The sequence below is a fragment of the Myotis lucifugus genome, unplaced genomic scaffold, assembly GCF_000147115.1.
Source record: "Myotis lucifugus unplaced genomic scaffold, Myoluc2.0 scaffold_6, whole genome shotgun sequence".
In the NCBI taxonomy this organism is placed as follows: Eukaryota; Metazoa; Chordata; class Mammalia; order Chiroptera; family Vespertilionidae; genus Myotis; species Myotis lucifugus.
The window spans coordinates 19,615,647-19,639,029 of record NW_005871054.1 but is presented as its reverse complement, the minus strand read 5'-3'; the positions used below and the strand labels follow the sequence as shown (position 1 = coordinate 19,639,029).

The following is a 23,383-nucleotide window of genomic DNA, read 5'->3' as shown; positions in this document are numbered from 1 at the left end:
GCACACTACATGTACGTCTCTCAACCGTGACACCACTGACATGTTGAATATGTCATTCTCTGCGCCACAGCAGTCCCATGCACTGCAGGGTGTTAAACGGCACCTCTGGCCTCTACTAAGCAGGACGCAGTGGCACTGCCCCCACCTCACTCAGTGTGACAATGACAAATGTTTCCAGATACTGCCTAACGCCTGGTGGGCAAACTGGCCTGGGCGAGGATACTGCACACAGTGCAGTAAAGGGCATGCCCTCCAGATCCCCAGCCCAGGCAGCTCGCCCTGGAGGCTGGGATTCACTCATTATCCTTTACACCCATGCCTGGCACGTAACTAAAGATCAGTATATGTTTGTCCGATAATAGTTTTAAAAAAGATAATTACAATTTTTGTCAAAGTGAGATGAGGTACAAGATGTAAAGAAGAACAGCAGGGGAAAAAAGAATAATTTTAGTTTGATGCAGATAGATAATTTTTTTGTTAAATTCAGCAATTCTCAAAATCTTTAAGGACAGCAATAATGGCTTCTCCTTTTGCACGCCCACAAAGCACAGGCCCATCCTCAGCACAGAGGAGGCATTTGATCGACAGTCATTGGCCTAAACTGCAAAATTCTTCACCAATCACTACCAATCACTACTCTTCCAGATTTTTATATGAAACCAGGATCACACCGTAGTCAAAAGTATTTGGAATCAGAAAATATTTCAACAGTCAAGTTGGATAGAAAAATGTCAAACTAGACATCAGAGATCTGGGCTCTCCCAGCTTTGCCACTAACTGACATGACGGCAGTCCCTCCTGCCCAGGCCCGTTTCCTCACCTGTAAAACAGATGCATAAAGTATCATTGTTAAGGGTCTTATCTGCAAAGTCTATGAATCTATGAATTCAACCAAGACAGATTATTTTTTTAAGAAGACAAATCGAAAGCGCGCACGTGCGCGCACACACACACACACACACACACACACAGCAGAGGACTGAAAGGTGACACATGAGTGCTCTGAGATGACAGAATGGCAAGGCCAGGCGCTATTCACAGACAGCTGCTCCAAAGGCTCCATGTTGTGCTGAAGAAGTGAGTACATTCTGAGGAAGGGGCAAGACTAATCTCCCTCTCCATCCCAGCATCTGACACAGGACTGGGTCCTAGCAGGCACCTGTCGAGGTCCCTAAGCCAACGTTGAACACTCCTAAGGCCAGAGCCCAAGAGTCTCCGAGCCTGTGATCACCTTATCATGAGGCCTCTTGCCGTCTTGCAGGAGACAACATTTTTTAAAACAGCTAAAAGGCAAAAATAATCTGAGGGTGAACAGGAGGAAGATGACATGACAAGATACAAAGTAATTTGTCAAAGGCGTGAACAACGACCTTCTGAGAAAGGCGCTGAAGAGGCTGGCCCGGGGAGTCAGCGTGAGGTTAGCGAAGTAGGATGAAATAAGGGTGTTGGCGTGGTAAGACAGCGTGACTGAGAAACATAAAACCCCTGGGATAATGAAGGGAGTAGCAAGCAGAAGAAGATCAATGAATCAGATGGATCAAGGGTAGGAAAGACTAGGCGGTGAGACGAGGAAGAAACGGGGAAAGAACCCTGAAGAGCACACAACAGTCTGCCTTATGACCTCCCAGTAAATTCAAAAAAACAAAACACAAGACCTTTGGGAAGGCAAAATGAATCTTAAAAAGATAAAACCTCAGAGACAGATCACGTTTACTTTTCAGGAACCTTCACCTCACTCAGAAAGACTACATTGACAGCCTTGGGAGCCGATGCAGTGACATGAGGCGCCCGTGGTTCCTAACTGGGCCAGAGGGAAGACCATGCACCCTCTCCCCGCCCGACCTCTACGAAGCGGCCAACAGCTCTGCACACGCCCTCTCGGGATGGAACTGGTGAGAGGAGCCCATGTAGAGCAGGAAAATGATTAAGCACCATGGTATTCGCTCATTGTTCCCCTCGGCACTGACAGTGCCAAAGTGGCCGGGCGGGGAAGGGGCGCACAAAACAAGGGGCTTCGATCGCACAATGGTGCTGAGAACACTCACGAGTGTCCCGCGACCATTTCCTCCCCTGGGTGCGTCAGTATGAACAGTCTCAAAATCAGCCATTCTTCAGAAACTGTTCTCAGACAAAACCAGGAGCAACAAAGTGTAAACAAGATACAGATGATTATTTTTAAATCTATAATGAACCAAGATCCACAAGCCCATCCACAACAGGCCCACAGAACTCAGAACTGAAAAGGGGGTGTCATCCTTGCACCGAGCCCTGCATAGCTCTGCACAGCCTCGCTCCCATGCATACTGGTTTTGGGATCTAAACTTACTCATTTATGAAAGAGCAGAAATAATAATAATAATGTCTACTTCATAGGGTTGTTGTGAGGATTCAATGAGATCATCCAGGGGAAGCATTTTAGCAAGTGTTCAGCAAATAAAAATATTCAAAAAAATGTCTGGGTTATTCCTTTAAAAGGGCTAGAATAACATTTGGGACAAAATTCCCATGGAGAAATAACCATATCTTTCTACCTCTCTCCAGAACAGTAAAAACAGTATTTCAATTTCTCCTCATTGAATAAAATGACAACTGAGAAATAACAAGTTCCTGATTATAGTCTCATAGCTTAAGGACTGAAGATAACATGAAGAAAAGACACTACTGTCTATGACTGAATATAGAAATCAGCCAAAAAGCTAAAGCAGAAAACAAGTAACCCTTTTAGTAATTCAAGGTCTCTCTTAACAACAGAAAGAATACAGCTAGAACACACTACATAAACTGAAAGGCAACTAGAATCAGACATAGTGTCGAAGTTTGTTAATTCTTTTATCAAGTCCTAAACATATCGACCCACTCTATGCCCAGCACAGGTCAACTAATTTCACAGAAAGCAGGATCCAAGACAAAGAAGCAAAACTAATCAGGAAGCCAGGAAATTCAGACTATTTCTGCTACCAAATTTTTAGCCTCATCTGTTACCAACTGGTACAGATCTCTAACTAGCCAGAAAATCTTTTAAAACTTTCAATATCAAAGCTCAATGTCAGAAAAAAAGGTTAGGAAAAGCAATTAAGAAATGCTTTTGATCCAAACTATACTCCTATTCCATTAATATTCTTTATACTCATGACTTCTAAAATAGCGAAATTAAATATAATTATTATTATTTATAAATCACATCATTGTCAGTAGTTTTACAATTTTCAAAATTAATTTCTAAAATAGTAGCTTTTGCCCAGCTGGTGTAGCTCAGTGGTTGAACATCATCCTATGAACCAGGAGGTCATGGTTCGATTGCACATGACCAGGTTGCCGGCTTGATCCTCAGTGTGGGGCATGCAGGAGGCAGCCAACCAATGATTCTCTGTCATCATTGGTGTTTCTATCTCTCTCCCTCTCCCTTCCTCTCTGAAATCAATAAAAATATATTTTAAAAATAAATAAAGCAGTTTTCATTTTTAATAAATTAAAATTCTTAAAATAAAAAACATGAGAAAACAGAATTGAAAGCAATAGTTAAATGTAAAAAAATTACGAAGTAATGGAGGGGTGGGGGGGTGAGAGGTAATCAACCAAAGACCTGGTATGCATATATACATAACCCATGGACACAGACAATAGGAAGGTGAGAGAGGCCTGGGATGAGGGTGGGGGGAAGGGAGCATGTGTAATACTTTCAACAGTAAAGAATTATTTTTTAAAAATTACCAAGTACAATTATTCAAATAATTATTAAGATATTACTTAAGATGTAAAAATTGATTTTGCTTATTTTGACACTTCTTCAAATCAAATAATTTTAATGTGAACTATAAAGCAATTATAAATGCAAATTCTACAAAAGATAATTTTCTCAAAAAATCAGATCTAGGAAAATATAAATTATACAAAATAAATAAGTACTTGAAAATGTCTTGACTATTAAACTACTATTTTATAAGTTCAGTCTCAGAGCAGAAAGATGTGAAGATTTTCAAAGTTAGGAATTAAGTGAAATAGTATCAAATAATGTAATATTTTTGTATCTAAAGATCTTTTTAAATTTTTATATAAATTAATATGCTAATTAAATTATGTATTGCCAAACATTTCAGAGACACTAAAACTAGAGTAAAATAACTAATCCTAAAAATTTATAAATTCTTTCCTGATACTTAAGGATACTCTAAACTAAATATGTAATAATAATACAATTTCTTGGCATACTATGGTTTTTACTCAAACTTGTATTATATTAACAAACAATTAACAAAACTCTCCAGGACATAAAGGAATCAGGACTCGACTCCTGATTTTATTACAGTAACTGCTGGGTCATGATACACCAAAAACCCATTGCAAAATACAAACAATAGATAATGGTAAAATATTAAAAACTGGATATGTATTTCTCTAAGCAATGCTATCTTTCATAAAGTGAATTTGTTCCACTGCATAATTCATAGGTGTAAATTATTAAAACATAAACATGACACAGCCAGGATTCTCTCCGCCCTACAATGGCCTTCCATTGTACAGCCCTACACTCACTGTTAGGAATGCTTTCTGCAATAAAGTAAAATGCAGAGTAATAGCAACGATCAACAAATTACATTTACATTCGAGTATGTGTACAAGGCAAACTTCATCCTTTCAAGCACAACTACTTAGAAAAGGAGGGGGCAGGCACGGATCAGCCCCTTTGACACTTCTCCGCTACCTTCTTTCAACTTTAGGAAAATGGTAACTTGGTTTGATATGATAAATTTCAGATTCCTACAAGATATTCAGGTAGAAATGTCTAGTGGGCAGTTGGACATATAATAACTAGCATTTACTCAGGATAACGCTAGACTTGCACATACTTGATTTCATTTAATCCCTCTGGAGCTCAGAGGGGTATGTTCCCAGTGGCAGAAGCAGGATTCAAACAGAGCTCTTCACCAACAGCTCTTAATATTCTGTTCAGCCTCCAGGGGTTTGGCACCTAGCAAATAGACCCAAGGTAAAAGTACACATTCGCAAGTTGATCTTTCATTTAGGCATTTATTCAGCAGAAATGTATTAGGTTCCTAATGTTGGACGTAAGGATGCCAAGAAAACAAAGTCACATTTCCTATCCTTAGAAAACCATACCACAAACCAACATAAAAACAAACAAAACAAAAAAATTGCACTATGGCATGACAGTGCTAACAGAACGCATTAAGAGGAGTAATACTAACCCAAAAAGGAGAGAGGAATCAATCCCACATTGAAGGAGGGGGAGTCTTGAGGAAGGTTCTAAGAGAGGAAGACAATGCTTGACCATGATTTTGAAGGATGAGCTTAAAGAAAATCCCCTAAGTGTACAGAGAAAGAAGAAAGGAGGGCCACTCTGCAAAAAGGCAGTGGATACACAGAAGCGCCAATGCCTCAAACAGCAGTCAGCTCAAAGAAATGCACACTGATTAACTGCATCATTCTAGTCCCTATCCCCACCCTCTGCTCTTCCAGATGCTGAACAAGACAGGGAGATATAAAGTTTTCTGCTCTCTTGGGTGTCACTTTTCAAAGAGAAGATCTCCTCCGACCACCCCTCCCAAGGGCGAGTGGCTAAGGGACAGGACAGCCTGCCCTGCCCATCAGGGGCAGTGACAGTGACTACCCTGATGAAAACAGCTCCTCAACACTGTCGCTATGGACCACCTCACCCCGTCTTTTGTTTCCTTGGTAACGTTTGTTATACCTAAAATTACACTGTCTGCTCATTCTTTTTCTTGCTTATTGCCTGTCTCCCTCATTAGAAGTAAGCTCCAGGAGGCCATGGGCTTCGTCCATTTCATCCAGCACCGTGTCTACAGCACGCCTGGCACGAGGAAGACACCTTATGGGCTGGTGAATGAATATTGTTTTAGCTTACCCAACATTTATTTTTAAAATTAAAATAAAAAAAACAAATCAAGATAACATTTCATTGCATAAAACACTCAATGTTTTCTTCCATATTTAATGGTATTTTCATATCCCCAAAGACATTTTCTAATGCTCTAAATAGCAACCCTAAGCCCCCAGTTTTTTCACTGCAGAATATGTTTGAAACAAAACAAGTCTCCAAGATTAGCGGCTACAAAGTTTACCTCTGCTCTATTCCCACCCAGATATTTCTTACGGTATCTTTAGAGCAAAGAGAACAAGCTAGCAATTCTGGGCAAAGTGTTATACCAACTACAAACTGATGTTCTGTTTCACTGAAACATACATAAGGAAAAATGAAAGGAAACTATTCCGTGCTTAAGGAAAAAGTCCAAGTCCTGCTCATAAAACAAAATAATATCTAAGGTAGAAAGAAAAACGTGACTAATTAATTAGAGACCAGATGACGCACGATAGCTGTAAAAAGTCACCATTATTGATTTCAGAGAGGAAGGGAGAGGAAGAGAGAGACATCGATGAGAGAGCATCACTGATTGGCTGTCTCCTGCCTGCCCCACACTGGGGATGGAGCCCACAACCTGGGCAAGTGCCCTGTTCTGGGATTGAACCATGACTTCCTGGTTCATAGGCTGATGCTCAACTACTGAGCCACACCGGCTGGGCAAGTTACTAATTTTTAGATTCAGTATCACTGAGGATAGCAAAGGCACAGCGACCCAGTCTTGCCAAAACTGCATTTACATAACACGTCTGGGAAGGCAGTATCTTGGGGATCTCTTTCTCCAACTGACCCTTTCACTTTTGGGTTCTTTGGGCCCCCTACCTCTACTTTCAGAATCCCAGGTTTCAGGCTCCTTGTGTCACAGATGGGGAGGTCTTTCTCTGGCATTTTAGGCTTGAGAAGCTAGAGGGAACTAGTACCACAAGCTTAGCAATGCCACTCCTAGCCTGATTAAAGGTTTTGAACAAATAGATCAGGATTCAAGAGGCAACTTCATACGTTCAAATACTATAAAAAAAATTACTGTTACTATGAATCTATTTCAAGACTAATAAAGGTTCAAGTAAGACCTAACTGCTGCCTTGCCATTTCTCAATATAAATGCCAAGGAAAATTACACAGTGAATCCACTCTAACCCTTTTTATAGGGGAGTTACATGAAGAAGCCTTTAAACCCCTTTAAGGATAAATTCATTTTCTGAAGCCAAGTGTTAACACCAATAAGTAGAGGATTTACATGTAATCCCTAAAAGCAGATAGGCAGAAATTACCAACCACGCTATATAACCTTTAAACTAAGTATTTTATTTGATCACACTTGTATAATTGGGTGATTTAAAGGGTGAAATTTTTTAAATAAGAGATATAACATATTGTCCGTGATATTCTAAAGCAAGCTTTCCAGGATTGTAATTTTAAACAAATGTTTTAGGGTTTTTTTAGTGTCTTTTTTCCAAGAGTAGTCACTGGAAGTGATCAAACACCTATGCAGTCAATACTGCCATTTCTTGAAAATATTTTGTACCACTCATCTGAGAACACTTTCAATGTCAGTTTATAAGCTATATCCTTTATATTTACAAATAGACATTACAGTAAGAAAACACCCATCTACTCACAGGCCAAACACAGTATAATGAATAGGCTATAAATGGTAAGATCCTATTTGTTTGTATTAACTGCTCCCTGATGGCCCGGCAACCCAGACTGCATTCTCTTTCCTGGATTCCAGCAGCATGTGGTCAAGGAGATCTATTGCTCTGATAATTTTTCTTTAGAAATAACAAATCAAGACTTAAAGACAGAATTTCTATTATTACAAATCATTATAGCTGGTTTGTGGTGATTTGCATTGCCATGTTATCAATACCATAAAAGGTATGTGCCCTTTAGAAAAATGGACCCCTTTGTCTAATCATTAGACTTTAAAAATAAAACTAGCATTCTTTCATACAAACAAAATGAAGGGGCAATATACAAGGTCTCAACTGATCAAAGCAAAATGAAAGACCATAAAATCAATAAGGAAATACATCTCATAATTGACAGCTGATATTTATGATAAATTTTAATCAAGTGAAATTAATAGGACCATTTAAAATGAAAAATCAGAAAACAAAAAAATATACAAAGACTCAAAGAATCAAATATTCCAAACTTGTTTTCACCGGTCAGTAATATTCTAGTCCAGTGGTCGGCAAACTCATTAGTCAACAGAGCCAAATATCAACAGTACAACGATTGAAATTTCTTTTGAGAGCCAAATTTTTTAAACAAACTATATAGGTAGATACATTGTTTTAACTTAATTAGGGTACTCCTAAGGCTTAGGAAGAGCCACACTCAAGGGGCCAAAGAGCCGCATGTGGCTCGCGAGCTGCAGTTTGCCGACCACGGTAGTCTATCAAGGACTTGGCCAGAGGGCTGATGTCACATAACTGCCTGACACCTGCATTTTCCAGCTTCACTGATAAATCAGGAGGAAGCTGTTTACAAGTTCAATCTGTGCTTTTAGGCTCAGCACAGCTCAGCTACCTCTCAATGCACCCCCTTTCCATTTTTTATTCTACAACCCGTAAGAGATAAGCAAAAATAAGAAAAAAATACCCTGTAAAAAAAATCAATAAAATATATATTTTTTTAAAAAAAGAAAGAAAAAAAAACCCTTCATTAGTGCACCAGCCAAACATACATAAGCACCAACATTCTGATGTATTAAAATGGCCACTTCTGAAGCTTTGTTTCTTTAAGACACACAAAACCCCAGCCTCCTTTTCTGTTCTGCCTCTTCCTTCTACTTCTCTCCCAAACATTTCAGCGCTGGATTATCCTGAGCAGCATTATGCCCTCGCCATGAAAACACCTCTGAAGGAGCTGCACACCGTGCTGGTCTTGAGCAGAATCCCATTAGCGTCCTGGGGAGAAGCCCCCCACTCCTGCACATGGACCCCACCCCCTGAGCTGGCTGGAGTGCTCGGATTGCCACGGAAACGGTTTCCACTGCGCCATGCCTCCTGCAAAACATCACTTACTGTGCCGGGCATATGACTTCTCTCGTTCTTCCCGTTCTGAGAGCTGCCATTCTTGAGTTTCTTTTTTTTCTTGGCTGTTTCTTTGTGCTCTTTCTGTTTGTTTTGCACTTCAATGAGAACAGAAATAAAGCTGTTTTTCACTTCCTTTTCAAACTCTAGTTCATCTCGCAGGGCCAACTGCTGCACCAGCTCTTCGGAGTATTCCTTAATGGCAGTCTCAATTTCTTCCAGGAGTTCATTTAACTCAGATACTGAGAGCCTTTTTACTCCTATGACCAAAAGGAAAGCACAGCAGATGCTAAGGCAAAAACGTTTCAAGTGAGCACAACAGGTGCTCCGTGCCAAAGAGCCATACCTTATTCTAAGCCAGGGGTGGGAACCTCTAGCCCGTGGGCCGTATAAGGTCCACAAAACCATCTGGTCTGGCCCTGCCAAGGCATTAGGGGTGAGCTAATTAAATGTCTGACCAAATACAGCAGGCTAATTTTTAAGTTGATGATTTTGTATGACCCGAGAACGATGTTATAAATATCCAAATTGCCTTTGGCAGAAAAAAGGCTCCCCACCCATGTTAAACAATTAACTTGTTCGTGATCTCAGAATCCTAAAACTTCTGGTGGGCAGGTGTAAAGGAGAAGTAGGTGGGCAAAGTTACTTCTCAAAGGGCTGAGAAGAAACTTTTATGTCTAAATCAATCACCCCATGAATAATACTTCAGTCAAGACTGAAACAATTGTACAAAGGAAAGAACGAACACAGGGAAAAGCCGAGGGAGTACAGAAACTACCTGCTGACAAGAAATCGCAAGCAAGCTCGCAGGGTTCTGGCGCACTTCTGAAGAGAGACGTCCATTTGAAAGAGTTAAACTGAATGCATATTTAATCACATGGGCCCAGTGTGTGAATGTGACTGAGTACTGCGAAGACGAAAGGAAGAATATTCACTGGAACCGGATTTGAGTTTTCCTCAGCCCATCCCCTCATGTGAGAGATAGGACGTCGTGGAAGTCCTAACCTCCAGTACCTCTCAGATTGTGACTGCTTTGAAGGAGGGTCCTCAGAGAGAATTAACTGAAAATGAGGTCATGAGGGTGGGCCCTAATCCAACGTGACTGTTGCCCTTATAAAAGGAGACTAAGAGATGCTCAAAGAGAAAGCCCATGAGAGGACAGAGAGAGAGAGCCATCTGCAAGCCCAGGAGAAACCCACCCTGCTGACACCCTGATCTCGGACTTCCAGCGTCCAGAACTGTGAGGACACCAGTGTCTGTCGTCTCAGCCACCCAGCCTGTGGTACTCTGTTTCAGCAGCCCGAGCTGAATAACACAGGATTCAACGGTGAATATGACATAGTCCCTGATCAAAATATGCCCGAGCATTAGTGGAAAGCGGAGAAGGCCATGCAACCCACCTTGAGAATCAAAGATTTCCAGGGATAGGCACACCATGTGTGTGAAATATACAAAAAAGCACAAAGAGCACTGACTGAAGGAGGGTTTCTTACTCTCTTCATAGCTGCTTGTGCTAGACCTCTTCAGAGTTTGAATTTCCTGGGAGAGCATCGAAAGCCGATCTGACTGTGTGAGTGCTTCATCATCTTCCGGGTCAGGTGACTCCTGCATCATTTCTTCAATTTCTTCAATAACCTTCCAAAATATACACGCCACTGTTAATCACACATACCTGGACAACGATCCCCCTGAAACACGGCGCTCACGCGAGGCCACCAGAGTGGAAGTGCACTGAATTCTCCATTAATCCACAGTGTGCAGGCGTGGGCGCTCTCAATAATCACATGTTGATTGTAAGGAGGAACACAGTTTATCCACAAAAGTACAACATACTAAACACATACAAATAGGATATGATGTACTGTGCCCAGCATGATTCAGGAGGCCCTGCCAGATCTTTCAATGTCTGGGAAATGGCGCTACAAACACATGCACAACTGACTTCAGACGTGCCAGCAACAGACCATAGTCACAGTCAAACAAAAGTAAAGGACAGAAAATTCATCACCTACCACAAGCAAGTGCTCAATCTAAAGCCACTTCATCAAGTTGACATAAGATTTAGAAAATACAACCGTATAAAAAAGTTACATATAAAGCCAGAAATTACCTCTGTAGCAGCAAAATTCTCCTTTAACAGCAGGAAAAAATTTTCATGTATTAATTCAATGGAAGGTGAAGGGATATTCAAATGTTACTTAAAATGCAAAAGATTAAAGAGAAAAAAGAAAGCTGCACAAAAGCAGAAAAATTTCAGAAATATATCTGCCTTGCCGGGTAGGCATGGCTCAGTTTGATTCCTGGTCAGGGCACATGCCTGGGTTGCATGCAGGAGGCAACTGATCAATGATTCTCATCATTGTTATTTCTCTCTCTCTCCCTTCCTCTCACTGAAATCAATAAAAATATATTTTTAAAAGAAATATATCTGCCTTAATTTAAGCAATTATCTACTGTCATAAGCAATGTTGCTCAAATTTTACAACAGCATCTTGTCCTGTTCCAGATTCCAAAAGTTGAGAAGGATATGGAACTCAAAAGAAAATGTAAGAAAAACCAGAAAAATCACTCGTTAGAAAAAAACAGACCTAAGAATTTAAAAAAAAACATTATTAGAAAAAATACAATGTGAAACAACATGTAACACTTATACTAAGGAAAAACAAAAGCAAGCCTGAAGGAGGTGGGGAGTATGTCAGTTAGCAAGAATATTTTCCAAAAATAGGCACTGAAAACAGTAAGATGAGGCACTGAGCTGGGCTGTGCAATCTGCTTCTCTAAATCTTAAAAGCAGGGAAAGCCTGTGCCATGCAAGCAAATGACTGAGGAGTCGATGATTCTCGGAGTCACGTTTCCCTGGAATATCTCGCTAAACCCCACTCAGCCCTCTAACCTATTCCTTGCTTTTTAAGCACCTCGCTCTCCCCAGGCCTAGAACAATCCAACCACAAATATGACTAAGGAGCACCAAAATGACACATTTTTAATGAACTCCCAACCTGACCATAATATATCTCTTGACTGACCTTGCTTTCCCAGCCTAAAAATACAGTGGGGTAGAAGTCACAGTCCAAGTGGCCACGGAACGTTTATTTCAGGAAGAAGTTTTTGCGTCGCATTTTGACAATACAAAAGAGGTGGGAAGAGTATTCAGAAAATGAGAGAGCTGATTCGACTGGTTCTAAATGAATTCAGGGCTGACATTATAGCGCATTCCATAGGAATAATGCCCACTTCTTTCCAGAGCACACAACATGTACATCCAGTCCGTGCTAGTGATTTTGCATAGGTTTGGGAGAAACGAGATGATGCCTAACAGATATATTATAGATTACCCATGTCTGGCTAGATCTAAACAAAAAAGAAAATCACAATATTCTTTGTGATTTCGGTATAAGCAATAGCCCTCCCGTAGTAACTCACTGTCCTGTTTTAACAATGCTTTGATTGGAAAATTGCCTATGTTGGAAAATCTTCCAACTCCCATAATCCCACCTGCTTCAGAGTTCAGAGACTTCCTTCTCCTCTCGGGGGAGGAGCCAACTATTAAGCTACATAAGCAGAAAATAGAGGAAAAACAAGTAAATTCCAATAACCCATCACTTGTTGCCATAGTAACAAATTGTGTTTCAGCTCAAGGTTCCCTTTCCCTTTGCGTGAATCTCTCCTCTGTACCTGATCCGCAGTGAAGAGGGGCTCGTCGTTAACACAGGAGACGATGATCGAGTGCATATCCAGCTGTTCTCTCAACTCCTCCTCGTCTGATGTGTCGAAGAGCAAGCTGTCACTTACCTAAAAGCAAAAGAACCCACGATTAAAGGCCGGACCTTCAGATCACAACAAAGTCAAAGGGTCTGGATAAAGACGATGGCAGAGGAAGCATCAGCTGAGAACGTCCCCTCCAAAGGGAGAAATTATCACAGTTGCCCTGTGCCAGGCAGTGAGTGGAGTGCTTTACATATTCCCCTCCCACGCAAACGAGAGCAATACAGAGTAAGTCACTATGAAAGTGCTAAGGGCTGCAAGCATCCCACTGTGCCCAACACAGAGACACACTTAGCTGTTTTTCCCATGGGAGAGGGAGCTATCAAAGCTGACTGATGAGTACAAAAAGAGAGGGATAGGGCATTAGTTAGAAGCTGTAGGGAATGACAGCAAATGCGGGGTAGACAGCAAATGTGATTTAGTTAACAACCTGACAGTAAGATTGGAACATAGTTACTTGCAAACTAACTTCTAGCATTCAGAGTAAAGCCTAAGTGATCAACTCCCTGGCAGACAGGAACTGTCCATGAGGGTCGCACTTAGCCCTTTCAGCTGAACATCTCTTCTTCCAAATAAGAGGATCTCGGTTCCAGAACATGTTTAAACCTAACTGTTGGAGACTGTCCCACCTCCATTTTCCACACTGCTCTGTGCCCCAGGAGGCCGACCTTTATGGACTACATCAGAGGATGCCTGTGACCTCAGGCTTCCAGGGGGTTAAAGACCACTGGTAGACACTAGCAGGAGACTGAAGGTGGGAAGATGAGGGCTGGGCATTTATACTGCTGTCTCCCTCGCTGCCAGACCAATGGCCGCAGCTCCTGTCAAGCAGCTACTCTCTCCAGCATCTGGTAACTCCTTCCCCTCTTGAATCTTCATGCCAAATGGTGCCGGTCTGCTTGCTACTGGCAGCCTGGGGCATCACACCAGGCCTAGCTGGTGTCCCTTAACCCTGTCCATACCAATGGAAACAGCCCCTTCTCTAATGACTTGGAGTTTAGTACTGGTAGTCACTGTAAAGACCTTGCCTGGAAAACTCAGCAGATTAAAATGCACACGTGACCATCTATCTGTCACCTAGGTAACATGACATGACTATTCAGATGAGGAAAGAACCAACATTAGAACTCCATTCTTCAAGGAGTAGCACACACTGAGTTCCCAGAGAACAAATGGACAGCAATGAACCATGTAAGAAGCAACCATGTGTTTCTATCAGCTGGCACAAAATTTTAAAAATAGCATTTTACCTGGTAAAGTTATTTTATTTACTAGTGCAGAGAATACACATAACATTGAGGATACAATTGAATATTGTAGCTCCCTACTTCCTCATACAGGATCTTGAGAAGTTTAATGGTGAACAAAGCCCACAAGGTAAGAAACCTGCAAGTGAGGCGCGCCAAGGAACACAGGTGTGCTGCCTTTCAGAACTTGAGGCTGGGAGAGCAGCCGTGTCAGCACTCCAGGCTCTATCTAGTCCCACAGACTGCAGCTCCATGCTGAACCACAGGGATGACACACCTGCTCATTCTGTTTCTCAATGCACAGTCAGCCTAGGAGGCCTGGCCATGGCCTTCTGCATGTCATTGTAAAGTTTTAGAACTCTGTGTGAGAAAAAGAACCTGAAAGCTCCTAGGGGGAAAAAACCATCACATTAAAAGGACCAGGTATCAAATGTCACTTCCATTCTCAACAGCAACAGAAGCTAGAAAACAATGAATATAATTTCTGCATTTCAATTAATCCCACTCTAGAATCCCAGCTAAACAACTAGGTGAGGATTCAGAATAAAGAAATTTCCAGACATTCAAGTTCTCAAAAAATTGACTTCTCATGTACCCTTTCTCAGAAAGCTACTGCAGAATACACTCCATTAAAACCAGGAGGAAAACCAAAAAGGAAGAAGACATGGGATCTAATACATGAAAGAGGTGAAGGGAATTCTTGTAATGATAGTGAAGATCCCAGAATGATGGCTGTGAAGCTAAACTAGAGTAACTAGTTCAGATTAGAATTGTTAACTGCTGAGGGCATCAAGAAAGGCATTAGGAAAAAGAGAGAGGAAAGAGAGACTGATAGATTTTCTAGTGCAGTGGTCGACAAACTCATTAGTCAACAGAGCCAAATATCAACAGTACAACGATTGAAATTTCTTTTGAGAGCTAAATTTTTTAAACTTAAACTATATAGGTAGGTACACTGTTATTAACTTAATGAGGGTACTCCTAAGGCTTAGGAAGAGCCACACTCAAGAGGCCAAAGAGCCGCATGTGGCTCGCGAGCTGCAGTTTGCTGACCATGGGTCTAGTGTATTTCAATTACTAAAATTAGTTTTATGGCTTTGTTGAGGCTGAATTAGTGAGCTAATGATAACCTAAATAAATCACGAAAAAGGCAATTAAAATTACCCTAAGTGCCAGAACCGGTTTGGCTCAGTGGATAGAGTGTCGGCCTGCGGACTCAAGGGTCCCAGGTTCGATTCTGGTCAAGGGCATGTACCTTAGTTGTGGGCACATCCCCAGTGGGGGGCGTGCAAGAGGCGGCTGATCGGTGTTTCTCTCTCATCGATGTTTCTAACTCTCTATCCCTCTCCCTTCCTCTCTGTAGAAAATCAATAAAACATATTAAAAAAACAAATAAATAAAATTACCCTAAGAAAAAAATTACAAGTGAAAATTTAATCATAATGTAGAGTAAAATGGGTCACTTGTGAATATTTAAATAATCAATATAAATGGCGATTAATTTAACCCAATATTTTGATATAAAAATATTGGGAAGATAGGGGAAAGGTAAATTTTTATGAGGGCTATGGTGTTGGGGTTAGAGGGAGGACTATGAGAGAGCTAAACCCTCATCCTCTGGAAATTGAAAAATCAAATAAAATGATATGAGTATGTTATCGGTTAGAAGAAATAGGTGAAGTACCTGAAAGTGGTTGCCTCTGGTAAGTGGGAACCAAAGATGGGTAAGTAGGGCAGAGGGTGCTTTTCCATGTTAAGTCCTATAGTTCTAATTTACTTTTTAAACTATAATAGTTATCCTTTTAAATAAGGTCAAGAGCAAGCATGTCAAACTCGCAGCCCACTGGCTGCATACCTCGTTTATTTGGCCCATGTTAGCCTTTGAGCTTGACATACTTGGTCAAGAGATTAGGCTCTTGATGAGAGAGGATGTTTGATTTCAAAACTGGAGACACAGAGATGAAAAATTCCAGTGTGATCACGACGACGTATGGATGATATGGAGTAGACATAACAATTACCTTCAATGACCTTTAAATTCTAACAGCCGCCCGCCCACCCCATCACTCTTCTATGTTGTAACTTGAAGACCATAGTTTTATTTTTCCCCTTATAGATAAGTTGCCCCTATAGACAAATAAAAGTTTTAATTTGAAAATCACTCCTAAGGAAGACGTTATCTTACTGCTTCTACTCTTAAAGACAGAAAGGTGCGTAAAAAAGCTGAAGTCGTTGAAAAAATGTTCATGGTAGGGGAAGGATGGCACAGGAGATGTTCCTAAGGCAAATGACTCAGAAGCACTCTATGTATAAGCATGATCAGGAAGGCACTGTATTTACAATAGGCTTACAGCTATTGCCAAAACATGTGAGTGATACCAGTAAACCACAGAACAAATTTCCATGACAACAAAAATAATGATCCCAGATCATCATTCCAGAAAGGGAGCCAAGCCCATTCCACACAGAGATGACATATGTTAAGGGCTAGGATCCCTTTTGGACTATGAGAGCTAACCTTGGCTGTCACGGGTATCATTATTCACTCTCCCGTTCGGCATCAACGTGACTTCTCTTTGCCAAGCATTCCAAACACCACTCCTTCAGTGCCAGGGTTAGAGCTGGTGGTGCTGTTTCCCTCTATGAAAAGGAAGCTGTCTCAAATGGGAAATAATGTGCCCACAGAAGAATCTGGACTGAACTAGATGCCTAAAGATCCAGCAAATTTCTTCTCCCTTTGTCAAAATAATTTCCTATGGACCTTCCTTTACAATTGGAATAATCCAAAGAATGCTTCCAGGAGGTAAACAAACACTTGTCTTAGTGCTGACAACATGCCAGGCACAGTGGTAGTTACTAAAGATACAAATACAAAGACACTACGAGGAGGTCACAATCTAATGACAGCCCAGAGACATCTATATATATAAAAGCCTAAGCGACCAGCTGACTGGCCGGTAGCTATGATGCGCACTGACCACCAGGGGGCAGACATTCAACACAGTAGCAGAAACCACAGGCATGGAAACATGGAACAGACTGATGAATCTCAGAGGGAAGGGAGAAGGGGGGAGGGCTGGAAGAGATTAACCAAAGATCTTATGTGCATACTAGAGGCCCAGTGCATAGATTTGTGCACCGGTGGGGTCCCTCAGCCTGGCTTGCAGGGATCAGGCCAAAACCAGCTCTCTATGACACCCCCCGAGGGGTCCCAGATTGCAAGGGGCTGCAGGTCAGGCCGAGGGGCCCCACTGGTGCATGAATCTGTGCACCGGGCCTCTAGTATGAGTAATAAGGGAACACAATAGTGATTTGAGACATGAGCAGAGCACTATGGGGACTAGCACCTAGGAGACAATGGGGCTAAATTTCTATGGGACCAATAAGTTCTGTAGGGTTTTCACACCCCACATGTGTAACGGATTCCCACAGAGAGGTGCATTTTCCTTCTGTACAAGGATTCAGGCCATGGCTAACTGACCATCTGTCAGACATGCTGTAGATGGGGATTCCCCCCAAGTGAGAGGTTGGATTAAGTGTTCTTTCAAGTCCCTTTCGATTCTAAAATCATAATTCCATGAGATCAGCAAAGGCTACATCAGTAATAGGAAGCTTCGGAGAGGAAGGGAAACTTGGAACTAAGTCCAAAATGACAGCTCGGCTCTAAATAAACAGAAGACAGAGCATAAGATATCTGGTTGCATTCCTTTTCATTACTCGTTTGTCAGGTCAGTCTGCAAAACAGCTTACTGGGGTCAATAATTATCACAAACAGTAAGAATTCTACATCTACTTGAAAACTGGGAAGTATTTTACTAGAATTCTGTATTTTACTAGAAAATACTGGACAGCAAGCTTTTCGGAATCACATGTTTAAGAAAACCATTTTCACAAAACCTTAACAATACTATTTAACATACTGACAGGCCTATTGCATTAAGCTCCCAATAACTGCACAAATACACTAATGAAACAAGAGCATGCCAAAATATCCGGCATGGGTTTGCGCTGCTCTTTGATGAGGAACTTAAACAGCCAGCCCTGAAACTGACATAATTTAGCGACGTTTCTCCTCAGCTTAAACAACACTGTGATTTTCCACTTAAAGCAATTACGTATCTTCCCTCTTCTGTCCCCCCTTGCTGCCTTATCACCTGTGCTCATTTTTCTCCCTCAGGCACCTTCACTTTATAACACCAAGCAGACACAGCAACCTCAGACAGTTAGCCAAGAACACATTTAAAAGCCTAGAACTGAAATGTCTTTCAAAGGTTCCCCAATAATCCCAATACACAGCCTTTGGGCAGCAAGCAAGTCATTAAATTCATCAAAAAGTTAACTCTGTTGCTATTCCAGTACCTCAATACAGTCATGTGCCACCTAACAATGTTTGGGTCAACAACTGACCGCATAGACCAGAGTGGTCCCCTAAGATTATAATACAACTGAAAAATCCCTGTTGCCTAGTGACGCATCACTCAGGTGTTTGTGGAGATGCTGGTGTAAAGAAACCTACTGTGCTGCCAGCTGTATAAAAATATAGCACATATAATTATGATCTGTACTATTACCCAATTATAATAATACACTACTACGATACTGGTTTATGTATTTACTGCAGTATACTTTTTATCATTATTTTAGAGTATATTCTAATTATAAAAAAATGTTTGCTGTAAATCAGTGTGCCATGTTATACCTCATACATCTCATGTTTCTGGTGTCTCTTAATTACATCACTTTCTCTTGTGCTGGATTTAATCCTGTGTTGTTTCCTAAAGTAGCATCCTGCACAGGCTAGCAGCCTAGGAGCAACAGGCCGTACCTTAGAGCCCAGGTGTGCAGTAGGCTATACCATACAGGGCTGTGTAAGGGCATTCCATGACGTTCACACGACAAAGAAATCTAACCACACATTTCTCAGCATGCATCCCCATCACTAAGTAGCACATGATTTTGTATTAAACCAAAGGCTAGGATTCTCACTGAGTGTCCTCAGCAAATCATGTTATTTAAGGTGGGGGGAAAAAACAGGCTGGTTATTGATGTTCATACACAGGTGATGAAAATTTAGCTAAACATAAAAAAGGGAGTGTGTGCTGGGGAAGCACTGGAGGGAAGTGCTAATAGGTGGTTTATGGCAACAGAGGGCCAGTCCAATTGCTTGGAAATAAGAGGCCACTCATGAATGTTGGTTAATAGAAATGCTCCTTGTTCCATTATCAGACTCAGTTATTAAGAAACTACTGGTTCAATCCCCAACTTACCTCTTTTTCTGAGAGGTTCAGAGTGAGCAAGTGCAAGGTCCTGGTATGGGATGACTTCCAGTCCACAGGCATTACGTTTCCGTAATTATCTGTCAGGGCGTTCCAAATCCTTAAAAAGAAGAAAACTGCCGTCAATGAAAGTTAGCGTTCTATATGTCTTTTATTAAATAAATATCCAGTTCCACCGTGAAAGAAAAACAAAAAATATCAAACGGAAAAAAATAAAGGCCCACTGTTTCTCAGAAAACATCAACAACGTAGAGTGTCCTAAATAAGACTAAATGAAAATCGTGTAATTGGCTGACAAGAAGTCCTGAGGGAAGGTGGAGTGAAATGGAAAACTCTCCCAGGTTGATAACTGACACTTTCCATGGTAACATGTGCCAGGCACTATTCTAAATGACTTACATACTAACTTACTCACTTCTCCAAAGCAATGTTGCCCTGGCCTGTGTGGCGTAGTTGGTTGGAGCATCGCCCCTTGCACCAGAAAGTTGTGAGTTCCATCCCCAGGAAGGGCACATGCAGGAGGCAACCAATCGATGTTTTTCTCTCTTTCTCTCTCTATCAAATCAATATTTTAAAAAGCCAGTATTAGGAAGAACCATCATTATCCCCCCATTTTACAGACAAGGAAACTAAAGCACCGGGAAGTTAAGTCATTACAACCTGGTAGTAAGCACACTGTGCTTTAATTTTCTACAAGCTGCAAACAATATAGACCATTCCATAGAGTAAATAATCTCTCTAGCAGACCTGTTATCCCTTCTAGGAAAAAGGATTCGGTTGTAATGTTAGAGCAGGGTTGAATATCTAACTTGTAATATAATAGACTAAGGACTAAAACTGATCAAATGAAAGGGGGAAAGAAAGGGAGTTCAAATATAATCCACACGGGCGATATGCAGTGCAGCTTCCCCACCTCAAGCAGCACTTGTGCGAGGCAACAGAGCACTTGACGAAAATGCAGGAAAACATAGACTTGTCTCCATCTTCCTCAAACAATGAGTCTTGGGCCATGTCCTTTAACCTCTCTACATTAGCCTCCCTTCTACAAAATGAGAGGCTTGAACAAGAAACACAGACATCCCTTCAGCTCAATTACTCTAAACATTAATTCAAATGAGTTGTATTGAGTCCCAAAGCACGCTAGATAAGGACAGCGAACTCCAATTTCACGACCAAAATGCAGGTTTCGGTACCAAGGTAATAACCAGCATAATAAAACATGACCTTCTATGAAAAACATTGACTTCGGAGATATAAATGACAGGAAATTTAATTGAAGTGAAGTTAAACATTACAGCTATAAGCTACTTGCCAGCTAGAGGTACGCACATACATGTCTTAAAGAAAAAACACCCTAAAATTTATAACGGGTATTTAACTGTGAATAAGCCATGACATAACTAGGTGGGGGTTATTTACAAGTGTGTGAGCCATTAGGATACAAAAGCAAGACCACTAGGGGCCTAGAAATAAGAACACAAGCTTCAAAATAAAGAAGCAACATGCTTGATTTAATGCATTGGGATTTGGTGCTAAAGAGATGAAGCAATAGGACCACAACTGCCAAAACCATAAAATCCCAACATGATGTTTTTGGCTTTGGAACTCACATTAGCCTCATTGAAAATGTAAACCCAAAGGCTCTGGAAAACTGGCCTGTTTACCCAGCAAATCTCCCATATGCTTGGTTCATTCCTGTTCCCCTCTCTGTTGGAATCATAATCTCCTCTCCTGCCAACATGCTCACGCTGGAAGCAACCCTTCTGGACTGTGAAATGTGCTGGGTTTGAGGCCCACACCTTCCTGGGTGCAAGATTTTCAAATACTGAATCACTGACTATACACCTAAGCCTGGCCAGAAACCCCAGTAGGATCTAGAAGGTGAAGAAAGTCCAGAGTTTTGGGGGATGGCTTGTCTGCCCCTTTATACATGCAGCTGTGATAAAAGGACAAGTGGACTGGAATGCTCACCTAGCAAAAGTGACTGTGACTGAATTTGATCTGTCCAGAAGGGGCAGGACAAACAATCAATAGTCCCCTATCTCCACCAAGGTCAGGACAATTGTAGTTGGAAGAAAGTAGGGCCCACTGAAGTGAAAGATTTCTAGAATTCTCCAGTTAAGACAGGACTTGCCTTCATCCTTATCGCCAAGTATTACGAGCAGTCATAAACAACTGGTGAAACAGCTCTTTCCAAGGTCAAAGTCCCATCAACATTGAATCCTACAGGAGACCCTTCTAGCGTAAAGCCTTAGCAGATAAGTACAATCCCTGTATTTAACCCAAACTAAAACTGGGACTCGGAAAAGTTCAATAAAATGCCCGAAGATATTCAAGGCAATATCTGAGGGCAAGAATTCTCACCTCTCCCTGGTGAAAGGAGCATGAAACGGACTCTAACAAGCAATGCGAAGCAGATTTATGCAATAGAGAGGGGATAATGAGAGTAACCAGCCCAGGCCCTGGGAAAGAGAGATTTCTCATGCATTCCTAAGTCAAGCCACACACATTACCAACATGTCATCTACTAAAAACCATTTTCAAGAGTAACAAAAATTGTTTTTAAGTTTAACATCATCCTAAGATTTAAGCAAAGGCTAAAACACACTACTTTCCAGACAGTACAAGTGAAAAAGTAAGGAACTTTAACTATCTGTGTACGAACCACTAATCTGTTTTGAGAGGTTACTCTTGATAAACCTAAACTCGTAATAAATATAATTTTAAAATCCAGACTATGTCCTGAGTCTAGTGATTCAGAGTATATAGTTATAAATATATATATATGTATATATATTATATATAGATATCTATATACATACACACTTAATACTGTCTTCTTTTGGGGAATAGAATTTTTAAAATGTCACATATTGCCACTGAGTGCATATCTTTGTGTACAACATCCAATCATAAATTCCTCCCTCTACACCTGAACACTGTACAAAGGTAAAATTAAACAATATAGTCTCCAAACATAGCTGGGCCCAAACCACTGCTAAGTCATGCTTACAGGCACCCATTCTCAACCCCCACTTCTCAAGCTTCCTACCTTATTCCTGATAATCTGCCTCAGAGAGGAAAGGAGACCATCAAGCTAGAAGCCCCTTTCTAAGCCCATGGAGCTTTATCTCATGAGTTCTTCCCTAAACTCCATTCTCTCCATCCCACCAATGTTCTGAACATCCTCAGTTATTTACTCCAGGAATTTCACCTTCAGCCTCTCCAGGGGCGCCTCTCCCTGACATTACATTTGCTGAAGTTTTTTTACTCTCACCATTTTTAACCCCCTTTTGGTCCTGAGGTACATAATCACAATCCTTACTTAACCAAATTATAATTGGGATTCAAAGTGGTTAAAGTGCCCCCAGGAACTCTATCTCTTCCTTCTCCCAGCGCTCATAAAACCCTGTGAATTCCCCACTGTTACACTTAGATAATTTGGTAGTAATTACCCATTTGTGCATTGGTCTTCCCCACCAGAATAGAAGATCCCAGCTATTCATAACCACAGCTCCTCCTTTTTGCTTCTGTGGCAGCCTGCACCATACCTGGACTCTCAGGTGGACCCAATAAATTGCTGTGGCTTAAATGCTGCTTCAACACTGGTACCTTTGCACGTGCTGCATCCTCCAGCTAGAATGCTAGGCCTTTCTTCACCTGCCAAGCAAACTCCCACTCCCACCAGGATCCAATTTTCCCATTTCTTTCTCTATCAAGTCTTTCCTGGCTCCCCACCACGCGCACACACACACTTTTAAATCTCCTAAATTTTACACATCTATCCACTAGAGCATTTGTCACACCCAGACAAATATGTGTTTACAAACCTAGTTCCCAGCCTAGGTTGTGCCCTACGTATGCCCAGCGCGAAGCAGCCTCAGGCACTTAACGGACTGGGTAGCTGCTGTTGAATGAATGAATGGCTACACCTGTGCCGAGCAGGTCCTGCCTGTACGACGGGCTCTACAAGGAGACTCCCGCTCCCCCAAACCAGGGTCGGTTTCACGGCAGGAGGCGGCGGCGGACAGTGGCCGCCGGGGGTTTAAGGTGGGCACGAGGCAGCAGGGGATTTAAATCGCCGGCACCCAGAGGCCGAGGGCCCGGGGAGGGAGCAGGGCGCCAGGGAGGGGCGGGGACTCGCGGCCCAGGAGA

General features: G+C 41.6%; 1 protein-coding gene across 1 annotated transcript in view; it reads right to left on the bottom strand.

Moving 5' to 3' along the window:
- FEZ2 (fasciculation and elongation protein zeta 2) overlaps positions 1 to 23,383 on the bottom strand; it is a 36,707-nt gene that overhangs the window by 12,981 nt on the left and 343 nt on the right. Inside the window, exons 2-5 of the mRNA XM_023746233.1 lie at positions 19,220 to 19,328; positions 12,616 to 12,732; positions 10,434 to 10,575; positions 8,932 to 9,200 (exon numbers count right to left, since the gene is read on the bottom strand). Coding sequence (XP_023602001.1) covers positions 8,932 to 9,200; positions 10,434 to 10,575; positions 12,616 to 12,732; positions 19,220 to 19,328 — 637 coding nt within the window. The remainder of the gene's footprint in view (positions 1 to 8,931; positions 9,201 to 10,433; positions 10,576 to 12,615; positions 12,733 to 19,219; positions 19,329 to 23,383) is intronic.